Source organism: Ptychodera flava, chromosome 18 (assembly GCF_041260155.1).
Source record: "Ptychodera flava strain L36383 chromosome 18, AS_Pfla_20210202, whole genome shotgun sequence".
NCBI lineage: Eukaryota > Metazoa > Hemichordata > Enteropneusta > Ptychoderidae > Ptychodera > Ptychodera flava.
Genome location: NC_091945.1, coordinates 652,452 through 666,083, shown reverse-complemented (window position 1 = coordinate 666,083; position 13,632 = coordinate 652,452). Strand labels below are relative to the sequence as shown.

Here is a 13,632-nt window from a genome sequence, read left to right as displayed (position 1 = left end):
TCAGACGATTATTAATTTTGATAAATATGAAAATGAAAACAGTTTTGCCAACGACGGCAGATATTTGATATGGTCACCATTCAACACCCGACAATTATTATGAACCAAACCATGGATATCACTTGTGAGAATCCACGATCAGCCTCGTCGCCACTTGCACTCCATGGTATAAAACAATGCAAAGCTAAATTTCTACGATGTTTGCTGCTTGACATATAGCCTGTAAAGCGCCATTGAACATTACTATGTATTAGAGTTTGGCGCTATGTAAATCCATTTGAGTGATTGCTTGATAAAATTGATCAAAAAGTGCTCATTTTTCTAACAAATCTCCACTCATTTCATACCATGCTTGATACAGTTTTTGCATAAATTCATCATGTTTTCTCTGAACAGGTGAGGGGACGTCACCCATGCAGTTTTTTTTTCTGTGATCAGTTTTGTTTTCTTCACGAGAGGTGACATGTTTTGTGCATAAACTGATAAAATGCACCCCACCAAGGCCCTTAAATACCGAAGACTTTCAAATTACTATGAATTGGAGGGGGTACTTGAAAGTTTTTGACGGTATTAAAACCTTTAAATTCAGTGAATACGGACAAGGATTTCTCGAGGGTCTATGGAATGAGATACAATTTTTTTCACATGAAACTATTTGGTCAGCAAACTTGACGTTTTGATATACTCTGTTCAACGTTGGTGAGGTTATAATAAAACAAACACTTCATAAGGTGCTTTATCAAGTGAACATTGAGTGATGACAACATACACTTGTATACATTTCAAAATATTTCAAATTGTATATAGAGCTCCTTTTCTTCTATGGCACAGATATCTTGGTTATCCGAAACTATTTCATGTTCTCTGACTACCAACACTGGTGGCGCTAGGCAGTACCTTGCCTACACCCGAGTTGGCAGCAAATGCTGTGTACCGGTATACTCCATTTACTGTTGGGTAGTCTGGATACATGTAATACCCCAGTACTTCTTGTAAGGCCAGACAGCAACAACAAAGAATGTAAGAGTAATTGTATTGATCACATCAGTGAAAGGATGTTCATGTACTGATCATTACTTTCACAAATATACAACATTTGAAGGTCATAAATTGCTGTCAAGAGAAGTTATTTTTGTACAAAGTTTCTTGCCAGTCAACAAACACAAAACCATGTCATATTCTGATATTATCTTTATTGATTTTTGGTGAAACAACGTGATTAAAAACAAACAATTATAGAACATTTGTAATATTTTATCAGAAAAGAACATGAAGATTACTTTACATTAAGTGCAAGATTGACAGTAGAATATCAAAAACACAGCTTTGTTGTCATGACACCTGATTCATTTGCTGATGCTAAACTTTGCTGCAAGCCACTTAATGACTTTTTACCACAAAACATCTCATCAATGTGTGCCACATAAGACTGTGTGTGTGTTGAGAAGGAAGACAGCCAGAAAAAACAATGGTACTACACTGTGTTCTAAAGTAAATCAAACCTTTGCAATCATCATTATAGTCAATGAAGTATAGTTAAACAACTTCCATTGTCAATCCAAACAATGAACGGGACATCATAGGCATATGCTGTCAATACATCATATATATTATTGCCTGAATACATGGGTTTATGTGTCCAAGAGCAACTGACAATTTGCCTGATGCCAGGAGGGCAAATTGTCTCCTGCTGCAAGGGCACATAAACCCACGTATTTGGGCATTAATATTTTTATTACATGCCTCTTCAGAGTTTACGCTATATGATATTTAGTTATATGCAGGGCATTCTTAAACAATTTTACCATTATTGACCGACATCAAACAGATTTTAACAAAAGTCAAAATAGTAGTGTGCATATGAATATAAGGCGTCTACATTGACGTCGAAAACTTCGAAGAGCTTCACCAGACTGGGTAACTATGGAAACCGGTTAGTACATAGTTCACATGGCCCAATTACATCCCAGATGTTCCTATTCATGTCAATGCACTGATTTGCACTCCATCGAGACATGTAATAATAGGCGTATGTGGTGTCAGTGCATCATAGGCAAATGGTGGCATATGGTGTCAGTACATCATAGGCATATGGTGTCAGTACATCATAGGCATATGGTGTCAGTACATCATAGGCATATGGTGTCAGTATGTCTGTCAGTACATCCTAGGCATATTGTATCAGTACATCATAGGAATTTGGTGTCAATACATCATAGGCATATGGTGTCAGTGCATCATAGGCAAATGGTGGCATATGGTGTCAGTACATCATAGGCATATGATGTCAGTACACCATAAGCATATGGTGTCAGTACATCATAGGCGTATGTGCACAGTGGTGTCAGTACACCATAGGCATATGGTGTGAGTACATCATAGGCATATGGTGTGAGTACATCATAGGCATATGGTGTGAGTACATCATAGGCATATGGTGTCAGTACACCATAGGCATATGGTGTCAGTACATCGTAGGCATATGGTGTGAGTACATCGTAGGCATATGGTGTGAGTACATCATAGGCATATGGTGTGAGTACATCATAGGCATATGGTGTCAGTACACCATAAGCATATGGTGTCAGTACATCGTAGGCATATGGTGTGAGTACATCGTAGGCATATGGTGTCACTACATCGTAGGCATATGGTGTCAGTACACGATAGGCATATGGTGTGAGTACATCGTAGGCATATGGTGTCACTACATCGTAGGCATATGGTGTGAGTACATCGTAGGCATATGGTGTGAGTACATCGTAGGCATATGGTGTGAGTACATCATAGGCATATGGTGTCAGTACACCATAAGCATATGGTGTCAGTACATCGTAGGCATATGGTGTGAGTACATCGTAGGCATATGGTGTCACTACATCGTAGGCATATGGTGTCAGTACACGATAGGCATATGGTATGAGTACATCGTAGGCATATGGTGTGAGTACATCGTAGGCATATGTGCACAGTGGTGTGAGTACATCATAGGCATATGGTGTGAGTACATCATAGGCATATGGTGTGAGTACATCATAGGCATATGGTGTCAGTACACCATAAGCATATGGTGTCAGTACATCGTAGGCATATGGTGTGAGTACATCGTAGGCATATGGTGTGAGTACATCATAGGCATATGGTGTCAGTACACCATAAGCATACTCAATACATCATAGGTATATGGTGTCAGTACATTTCAATATTTATACTTACAGACAACTACATTTTCAATTTAAACTGTAATATTAAAGACATTTACTAATTACTGATTTTTCTGTTCATTACAGGAGGTGCTGTTAGTGAATTCCTTTTCAATGAGAGAGTGCCTTTCAGTAAAACTATTTGACAAGCCATGATGTGGAATAGTAATTTGACAATCAGTAGATGAAGTGACTAAGAGTGGTATCCATGGTAACTCACACTGAAGAATACAATAGAACAAAGAGAGAGGACAGACACAGAGATTCTACAAACTTGTAACAATAAATAAGATACTTGATAAAGTAAATTATCTTCTATGTTTAGTGAGATAATGTTCCTTATTAAACCCAATGACATTTAGTAATGATGTTTGTACAATTGTCTTGCAAATTGAAAATAACAAGTGTAATATTGGGCAAATAAATAACAATTTGCTTTGAATGGCAGCGCTTACTTTGATTAGAAATTAGTGTAGATATTGATATACAGTAGGGACAAAGGTCACAGAAATAGTGACATGTTTTGGTCAGTTTAGCTCTTTGATCTGTTCATTTGTTCATTAGCATATGAGAACTTCCCTCCACTGTTTCATTTGCTCTTCGTGACTTCCTTGGCATATTTTTCATGAAGGAATTTTTTATACTCTGTTTGGTTTTCCCAGAGTTCCGCGGCATTCAAGTTTAAAGGACTTTCATTGTTAGGTTCTGAAAAAGAAGGGAAAAAATGGAAGGAGAATAAGTCACAATTCAGCATTAAAGGTTGTATGATTGATGCAAGTCACTGCGGGTACGTTCTGGTCAAAATTATATTTTATGAATTTTAGTATGTTAGAATTAATTTTATGTAGACTGGAATTAATTTGCTAGCACCTCGAATTAATTGTATGTTTCTTTAATTAATTTTTATATGCTTTAATTAATTTTGTGTAGTCATGCCGAATTAATTTTATGTGTTCCAATTAATTATTTCTGCTTATCTTTGCTGTAATTAATTTTATGAAGTCTAGAATTAATTTTGCTAACATTTCAAATTATTTATGTTTTTTATGTGCCGGAATTAATTTTATGTAGTCTAGATTTAATATATTAATTCCTTCAATTGATTTTGGGTTCAAAATGTTTTCACGTGCTGCAATTAATTTAATGTGTGCTAGAATTAATTTCTACTAGTGTCTTGAATTAATATGTGTTCGCTCGAATTAATTATATGTGTTCGCTCGAATTAATTATATGTGTTTGCTCGAATTAATTATATGTGTTTGCTCGAATTATTTTCGGCCGATCCCACAGTCCTTTGCGCACGCTTTCTTAAATCAATATGGCGGCTCCCGACCGCAGTGGTATTATTCAGGCGCTCGAACCGTGATCTGTGAAAATGGAAATCAATAAACTGATCACAAAAACTTTTGTAGTGTCTCCTGTCTGAGGGATCGTCTATGTGATTGCCCAAAGAGCGAAGCCCGACCAATTTTGCGTTTACGTCAGAAACGAACGTTTGCACCCTTTCCATCGGGCTTTGCCAATCATCGTGTACTGTACAGTAGTGTAGTGCAGTGCAGTGTGTACCGTAAGCGTACGCAGCATTCGAAAAGAAATCTGCCAAACAGATATCTACGAATATGAAAACCAATAAAGAACTTAACAATGACCACCAGGAAATGTCTCCAAGCTTGATTACTGTCAAATGTCCCTAATTACAAATATAGCATTCGGCAGTTTCACCTCTATCTGTATATACATATACAGATAGACACAGGCGCTTACACTGTCGCTACGCGAAGCCGGCCCGTTTTCTCCTCCGGTGTACAGGCCGGCTTTCCGTAGGGAAGCCTGTCGGATAGAGGTGACTGCCGAATGCTATATTTGTAATTAGGGACATTTGACAGTAATCAAGCTTGGAGACATTTCCTGGTGGTCATTGTTAAGTTCTTTATTGGTTTTCATATTCGTAGATATCTGTTCGGCTGATTTCTTTAATTCTAGACTACATAAATTAATTACAGCAAAGATAAGCAGAAATAATTAATTAGAACACATAAAATTAATTCGGCATGACTACATAAAATTAATCAAAGCATATAAAAATTAATTAAAAGAAACATACATTAATTCGAGGTGCTAGCAAATTAATTCCAGTCTACATAAAATTAATTCTAACATACTAAAATTAATAAAACATAATTTTGACCAGAACGGGCCCCCATACAAGTCACTGCGTACATATGATTTAGTGTAGACAAGACAATCAGCATTCAGCTCCATGCAATCAAAAAGTTGAAGATCCTGACTGTTTTTCTCAAGGAGATTGGAACATTGCAACAGATATTTCCAGGGACTTACCAACTTTGCTATACCAAACGTTGTGTGACACACTGTAAGTCACATGGTAAGTGTTGAGTGAAGACGGTGCTGCTAATTTTAAAGTGTCATTTCATCACTCCAAGCAGCATTTACCCTTTTCCTAACAGGTTTATATTTCATCATTAGGTCAAGTTCGTTAAAACTAGTAAAGCACAATATGTCCCATTTGGTGCATTTTACCAAAAAAGTGAACCTTTGAAGGCCCCTGAAATCACAGATACTGTAAACATGATTTTATGGACTAAAAGCTGTAAGAACAGACTAAGCCAAATGGGTGGAAATACGTATGGTTTGGCTCAATACCGCTTTTCACTGAGTAGGCTGATGGGGAAGTGATACTGTCTGGCAAGGAAAGGGTTAATAGTGGTTTCAAGCCGACAGAATTTCTGCTTGTATCAACAAAGACTAATCAATAATTGAATGACCACAACACATATGTGAGTTTTACTGCCAGTACATACAAATGTATATGCTATGGTAGTTATGACTTTGCCTTTAAAAATCAGATGTGTATGCAAAAAATATTCAATTTAGTAATCACACATTTTGCAAAGACATTTGGCTTTCAAAACTTTTGTATTTCATTAACTACAGTGGAATAATATGCCAAGGAAAATACACATGACATGTTTTTCACACTACAGCTTGAAATTTTGTCTAGATTTTCACAGGAACCTGATCCAGAAATTTGATCAGCATGTAGCAGTAGCTATGTTCTGTTGACGTTATATCTTGGGTCAATAGGTCACAAAATATTTGCACAGAACAAGCACATCTCACTGTCTCATTGTTGTATGCAACAGACAAGATGGCTCCAAAACAAAAGGCAAGCGGCTGTAATACTTTGAACAATATATGCAAAGTCTTTGTGACTGGTTGTACCCCTGGAACCCCAAAAGTCTGTGCTGCAGATGACATCAATGTTGTTGATTCAACAACAGCCACTATGGTATCAGCAGGGACTGCCCCTTCCCCATGTCTGTCTGCCTTGTAGCCCATACCGTTCACAGCCATAGACACGACTGCCTTGCAGCCCATACCGTTCACAGCCATAGACACGACTGCCTTGCAGTCCGTGCCGTTCACAGCCATAGACATGACTGCCAATAGTAGTACTGTTGTACTCACACTTTGAGCAAGTGTCAATACATTGAAAGCTTAAACATTTTCAACACTAACAATTATCTGGAAACGTCCTTGCTTCAAATATTGAAGCTAACATAATAGGTCATACATCTATGAGAATCTATCACATATCACATATACTTTGTACATATTACAAGAATGTTTGTACACACACATGTCAATCCTTTGTACACATAAAAAATCTTTTTTTCCCCATTAAAAAAACAAAAGGAGGTGGAAACACAGGGTATGTCAGATTTACATTCTAGGTTGATCAGTTTTGGATTTCAAATTAAGACATTAGTCAGACTAAACATGTTCAAATAATGTGTGTATTTTTTGCCCCAATAATCACTTTTCACAAAAGACAGTAAAATTTAGGGTGCACTTGAAGAACCTATTATGTTAGGAAGAAAAAACTTACTGGTAGATTGGACCAACATATCTTGAGTAAATACATTTTTTCAAAGTTGAGAAATTTTGGGGTAAACCTTTCTCATTTTTGAGCATATTTTTTGGGGACCCACAGATGCGTTGAAAAATACATTATATCATAAATATACCCTACATGTGCCATTGGCATTCTATGTCAAACACACCTCTGTACCTCTGTGTAAATCAGCTGCTGTGAATGTTTCTAATAAGTTATGACCTGCAGAATCTGGTAAATCAACAAAGTTGAGATGTTGTGAGTCACAAACAAACAGAAAATATGTCAGATGAATAATGTTACATATCTGTACATTTCAGGTTGATGTAGATTTCTGCAAGTTGATGACCAGAGTTCATGATGTACCGGTTCTGTGACTAGAATGTCAGTTGTAGAAACAAAAACAATCTCTAAACATACCTGCCAGTAGACTTTGGATGGAGAGTAAAATTGTGCGAACATCGTACAATGCAGACCACTTTTCTTTTAGAATGTCTAAACAAATATTTCCGTATTGATCCACATTTGGATGGTAACAGGGTGTCACAAATTTCACAACAGGTGCTGAGTATGGATAATTGCTTGGGAAGTCCAACGATAGCTTGTACTGCAAACCTTCATAGACCTGTCAATGAAAACACAGTGAGTCACTGAGTATGGAGGGGATTCAGGGTTTCTGGAGTCACCGAGTATGGAGGGGGTTTCAGTTTTTCTATAAGTCAGTACACTGAAAAACAGTGATCTAACATGCTCATCAAAAACATGAAGTTGTCCTCCATTCAGTTTAACTTTGGCAAATACTGGTATGAGAAATATGACTGCAATAAGGCAGTGGATTCACAGAAAATTAATAAAATGTGATGAATGTGTGATGTATGAATGTGATCACATAGTTCTGCATATGAAACTTACACTGCATAGATGAATGTGATCACATAGCTCTGCATATGAAACTTACACTGCATAGATGAATGTGATCACATAGCACTGCATATGAAACTTACACTGCATAGATGAATGTGATCACATAGCTCTGCATATGAAACTTACACTGCATAGATGAATGTGATCACATAGCACTGCATATGAAACTTACACTGCATAGATGAATGTGATCACATAGCTCTGCATATGAAACTTACACTGCATAGATGAATGTGATCACATAGCACTGCATATGAAACTTACAGTTCCACTGCATAGATGAATGTGATCACATAGCTCTGCATATGAAACTTACACTGTATAAATGAATGTGATCACATAGCACTGCATATGAAACTTACACTGCATAGATGAATGTGATCACATAGCTCTGCATATGAAACTTACACTGCATAGATGCACAACATCAAATTCAGGGAAAGGTATACAAGTGAGGGCAGTCTAATTTTAAAACTGATTTGTCTGCTTGAAGTTCACACATCCTGACAACCATTTATCCCTGTAAACGATGGCAACAGACTGGGACTTGTGGGAGAGAGCTTTGAAAACCATCACGATGATGTCATTTATTCAGAAGAAACATATCTGTCAGTCCAGACACTGTTTCCATGACAACTGCAACTAGTAACTTACCGTTCCTTCTGCACCATGTATGGTTCCTACCCATTTGAATATGTTGTCACCATCTGGAAATGCTGATATGCCTTTACTGCCTGTCATCTGAAAGACAAAGAAATTATTCCTTTCATGTACAGAACTACGACAGAATTAAGCAAGTGGTGAGAGAGTGCAAGCATGTTGTACTTGGGTATTTACGCAAGGGCATGCGGAGTACTCTACAACCGTTCACATACCAGTGTCTTATGAATGTAGGGACAGCAGAATGCATCGCAATTCTGATAGCCAACTCTGAATATGACACACTTGCAATCTTTCACCACAAGGTTGTTATTATTTTCATATGTTATAAAGAAAGCACAGACATCATGTCCAGTATGAGGTGATTAGGCATCTGAAGATTTGGCGGAACCATTAACAACCCAAGGCAATACCTCAAGCAACTGCACAGTAGCAACAAGGGAACTGTGTCACCACTGCCATGTACAGCCAAGGGCACTGTGCTGCCACTGCCATGTACAGCCAGGGCACTGTGCTGCCACTGCCATGTACAGCCAGGGCACTGTGCTGCCACTGCCATGTACAGCCAGGGCACTGTGCTGCCACTGCCATGTACAGCCAGGGCACTGTGCTGCCACTGCCATGTACAGCCAGGGCACTGTGCCACCACTGCCATGTACAGCCAGGCACTGTGCTGCCACTGCCATGTACAGCCAGGGCACTGTGATGCCAATGCCATGTACATCCAGGGAACTGTGCCGCCACTGCCAGTACAGCCAGGGCACTGTTGTTTCTACATGTACTAGGCAAAGCCTTTCTCTATCCCTGTTTGCACCATTTCAGGGCAAATAATATAAGGTTCTTCACAAAATACCAGGATTTATGTCCGAATACATTGTGCAGCGAAGGTATTGTCCGAGACACGTGGCGTCGAGGACAATACCGAAGCGTACGATGCACGAGGACATAAATCCTGGTATTTCGTGAATAACCTTATTATTATACACCTTTTTAATCCAATTTTACGAGGAAAAGTCAAAAGTAAAGCGATTTGGGATGCCCATCGTGCACTGCACTGAGTGAGAGTGAACAGACTGGGAATGCGTTCAGCGCGTCCGCGCACAGAACGAAGTTTCAACCCATGCAGCGCAGTGCACACGCCGAAGAAATTGTAGGTCAGCAGCAAATTTCACTCAAATTCACAAGTTTTGGATTGACAGCTATTAACTTCGTGAAGTATTGAATCTTTAGAAGTATATTTTTGTTAAAAATTTAAAATCCTCTCTCCTTTTTCCCTGCTTCGACGTAAAAGTGTTTTGACGCGGAGTCCAATAACTTTAGATGTTATTGGACGCTATTTGACCTTTGACCTCAAAACACTTTTACGTCAAAGCAGGGGAAAACCACGTAAAGTTGGCGTCATCCTCATCCTCAGCCTCAGGTGACCTTTCTAGCTGACGCTGAAAATGACGCTACTCAGCGTCAGCTTCAGCGTCGTATCCGAATATTGCCGAAGTTGCGCTACCCGATGACGGATAAATGATAAAATTCACCCAAAACTTAAGAAAATAACAACTCCATTCTTTCTCAACTTTCTTTTGAATCGTAAAACTGGTCCGCAGGTAATATTTTATCGTTAGAATGTCTCATACAGACCAGTTTTTTGGAAATGTTCGTAATTTTCAGTCCATGGATCCGTGGATATGTTTGTTGGTATCCTCTCAACTCTTGCGTCAAGATTTTCCAAAAATTGTTGCAAAAAAAGTATACGTGGTCCGAAATGTTTAAAAATCGCCACCATGAGAGGCGATATGAAAGCCCTAATTATTCAGAGGACATATAAAACAATTAACTGGTATAACTATGACTTGAGGCCTGAAAAGTCAAAGTATTAAACATACAACCTTTGAACTTTAAGGAAATTAAGGGCTAAGAATGTTGCGTTATAACTACATCGTGAGAAACGGATATTAAGAGGAGAGGTTACTAAATATTATGAAATACATACCCCACTGTGTTTTGATTAACATTTACAGTGATATGAAACTTGGAGCACATTTTAAAAGTCGTTTTTACACTTATCATTCCATCACACGCATTCGGGAATAATCAGATCTGACGCCGGTGAAGCTGACGCTGTAGCGTCATCCTCATCCTCATTTTCGCGTGACCCTGAAACTGAGGATGAGGATGAGGATGACGCCAACTTTACGTTGGTATTGGGAAAAGGAGAGATGATTTGAGGTTAAAGGTCAAATAGCGTCCAATAACATCTATTATTGTACTCCGCATCAAAGTTATTGGACTCCCCGTCCTCTGACACCGAAACTTACTGTCTGACGAAACTCCATAGGCTACAGACGCAGATATTGTCTTGCGCTGTTCACAATAACTTAGATAAAAAGACTTTACACCGTACTGTTTGCCTTGCTATGAGGAAACTAATAAGTGTTCTTCTCTGATTGCGTGGTAGTGTGGCTGAGATTTTAATTATTCTCTATGGAGGGCTAATAACAATTTTTCTTTCCTTATACATGCTGCTGAAGTGCAAGGAAAATTTTATCAATCATTATGCAGTCAATTGCCGAATGAAGACCACTTTGCCAACAAATACGTTATGTGCTAACAAGCCATGGACCTTTCTAGTGATAGACTTCATCCTGCTTCTTCTGTTATTGGGTTCATGTCAGATTTATGCACATAGACTCTTGAAACATTGACTAGATAAGTTATCAGAGGCAAGGCCTAGCTTTTACAGTGTATTGGCACTATAAGCTAGTTCAGTGAAAGTATCATCGAGCTAGCCTATATTGCCAATATGCATAAACTCAAAAAAACGCTAAGTCTCAGTTAGCTTATCTGCCTGGGCAATGTTTACAGAGCCTGTGTGTACAGACTACACATAGTGACATATGTTCTCTCACGAAATTCCAGGACTTCATACATGAGAAAGTTTTATTCATAAAACTTACCATAAGTTTCATGAGTTCTTGCTGTAACCTAAATAAACAGATACACAGAAGAAAATGATGGTGATACACTGTGGTTATGAGCTATTTGGAATGATGCCAATGGAGAAAGCTCAGCCTGTCCTTGTAATACATGTAAGTGAAGTCCGCATTTCAAACCTTTTTTTCTTCTTTAAAAAAATATTTACAATTATTAGTCTGCTCAGCCCTGTCTGGTTATGTTATTAAAGGGAGTAGATGGTGGAAATGTTTTATGACAGATTGCTTATGAGGTTTTATTGTGCTTGTAGAATCTCTGTATTGTATTGTTGAGACATTTTTTATGGAAGCATGTAGTTTGTTGTTTTCGTATTTGTCTGTTTTTCTTTCAAGTTTGCTTTTTTCTATGAGCTGGTTCTCGAAATAAAGGTTATTATATTATTACACAGAATCCAAATTCGTGTTGAAAACTGTCGAAATGTCTGACCATGGTGGTAGAAGCGAGACTCGCAAACATTGGAGAAGATCAAACGAAAGAGCATTCTCTGTGCAGTTTAAATCATTATATATCATAGTGAGTGAGGATCGTGGAAACATTTTTTCTTCGGAGGATCTATGAGTTGGTCTCTCCGCAGTTGGACAAGTGCCATGTTGTAGATTATCACGCATTAAACTGGTTTTACAGTCAATACAGGCAAAATCCGCCACAATCTACTAGCTTTTGAGACGTAGGCAAATGTCTTGATTTTCGATAACAGCGTTACCTTAACAGGTGGCTAGTTTCTATTTCAGTTTTTCGTTTAGTTTGTTAACGATAGCCTTGTGAATACTGCAGGTAGACAAACAGAGGACTTCCAAAAATTCCTACCTTTTGCTCACGGAATGCGCGTCTTTCTTTCCCGGTCCTGTCGCTCCGGCTGCCTTTTGACGAGTGTCCGAATGAAGAGGATCTATATTTTGCGACGACATATCGGACGATGTTTTCGTTTTTTCTGTAAATGACTTGTATAGCGAAGGAAACGATTCTCAAGCGTGAATCTGTAAATTCGTGAACTCTCCTTTAAAAACATTTATTTGAATGAAGTGGGCTTCGAAGATTCTTTCCAATCAAATTCGAGTTAACAAAGATACAAACCAATCAAAATGACTGTTACACAGCATTGAAAAACTGAGTAGTGCGCCACCTACGACCATAAAAAACTCAACAACTGTCATAGAGGGCGCACTGCTAGTGCCAAAATCCCGGGCCCAGGCCAAACAACCCTCGATCCTCCTCTTCGTCCCCAATCCTTCTCCTTTCTTCTCCTCTACCCTATCATCACCACCACCACCATCATCATCATCATATCATCATCATCACCATCATCGTCATCTGTAGGGCCTGGGGTGAATTAACTTGGAGGGGTTGCCCGGGTAGAACTGATTCTTTTACAAAAATGGATGCATGAAAAATATTGACCTTTCTTGCAAAAATGATGACTCATTCTATGAAAGGCTTAGGCTAATCCTCAGTTCTAGCACACTCGCAAAAGTCGCCTCTTCTGATGAGCATGTTTTATTCTTGCTTGGATTCAAATGGAAATGCTTAGTATTTGCTTTGTCAATTAAGCCTGTATGTGTAGTAAGTCAGCGATATTTTTTCATCGAATTGACGTCTGCGGTTCAAGAGTCAGCTAATCAGATATGGTAACCATCCCATTCATTTGAAAAATCAAAAACAAAAAAGTCTTCTAGTTTATGATTGTAAATTGTCAAAAAATGGAAACCACATAACAGCTAAATAATTTAACAAAAACAGACAAATACCCGACACACATTACACTCTGAGCAACAATAGAACGAGAAAATCCAATCTGGTGTTGAGCGGACGGTACTTGATGTTTTGTCTCGGTTTAACAGTGTAATGAACAAGTACTGGAGCTTGAAGGAAAGGTCATCGGTATAAAGAAGAAAATGCAAATGATATTTGCCACTCACGATATGAAAGACAAAAACAAATTGA

At 38.4% G+C, this 13,632-nt stretch overlaps 2 protein-coding genes across 2 annotated transcripts; both read right to left on the bottom strand.

Annotated features, from left to right (window-relative positions):
- Positions 1 to 1,176: 1,176 nt before the first annotated feature.
- On the bottom strand, positions 1,177 to 12,715 carry LOC139117948 (ubiquitin-conjugating enzyme E2 C-like). The gene is made up of 5 exons (XM_070681194.1): positions 12,499 to 12,715; positions 11,655 to 11,682; positions 8,698 to 8,784; positions 7,540 to 7,744; positions 1,177 to 3,908 (listed from the first exon to the last, which is right to left on the bottom strand). The coding sequence occupies exons 1-5, from the start codon at positions 12,597 to 12,599 to the stop codon at positions 3,793 to 3,795; spliced, it is 537 nt and encodes a 178-aa protein (XP_070537295.1). The 5' UTR covers positions 12,600 to 12,715; the 3' UTR covers positions 1,177 to 3,792.
- LOC139117869 (uncharacterized) lies at positions 2,238 to 3,357 on the bottom strand. Its single transcript, XM_070681102.1, has 2 exons — positions 3,289 to 3,357; positions 2,238 to 3,164 (listed from the first exon to the last, which is right to left on the bottom strand). The coding sequence occupies exons 1-2, from the start codon at positions 3,355 to 3,357 to the stop codon at positions 2,238 to 2,240; spliced, it is 996 nt and encodes a 331-aa protein (XP_070537203.1).
- Positions 12,716 to 13,632: the final 917 nt, after the last annotated feature.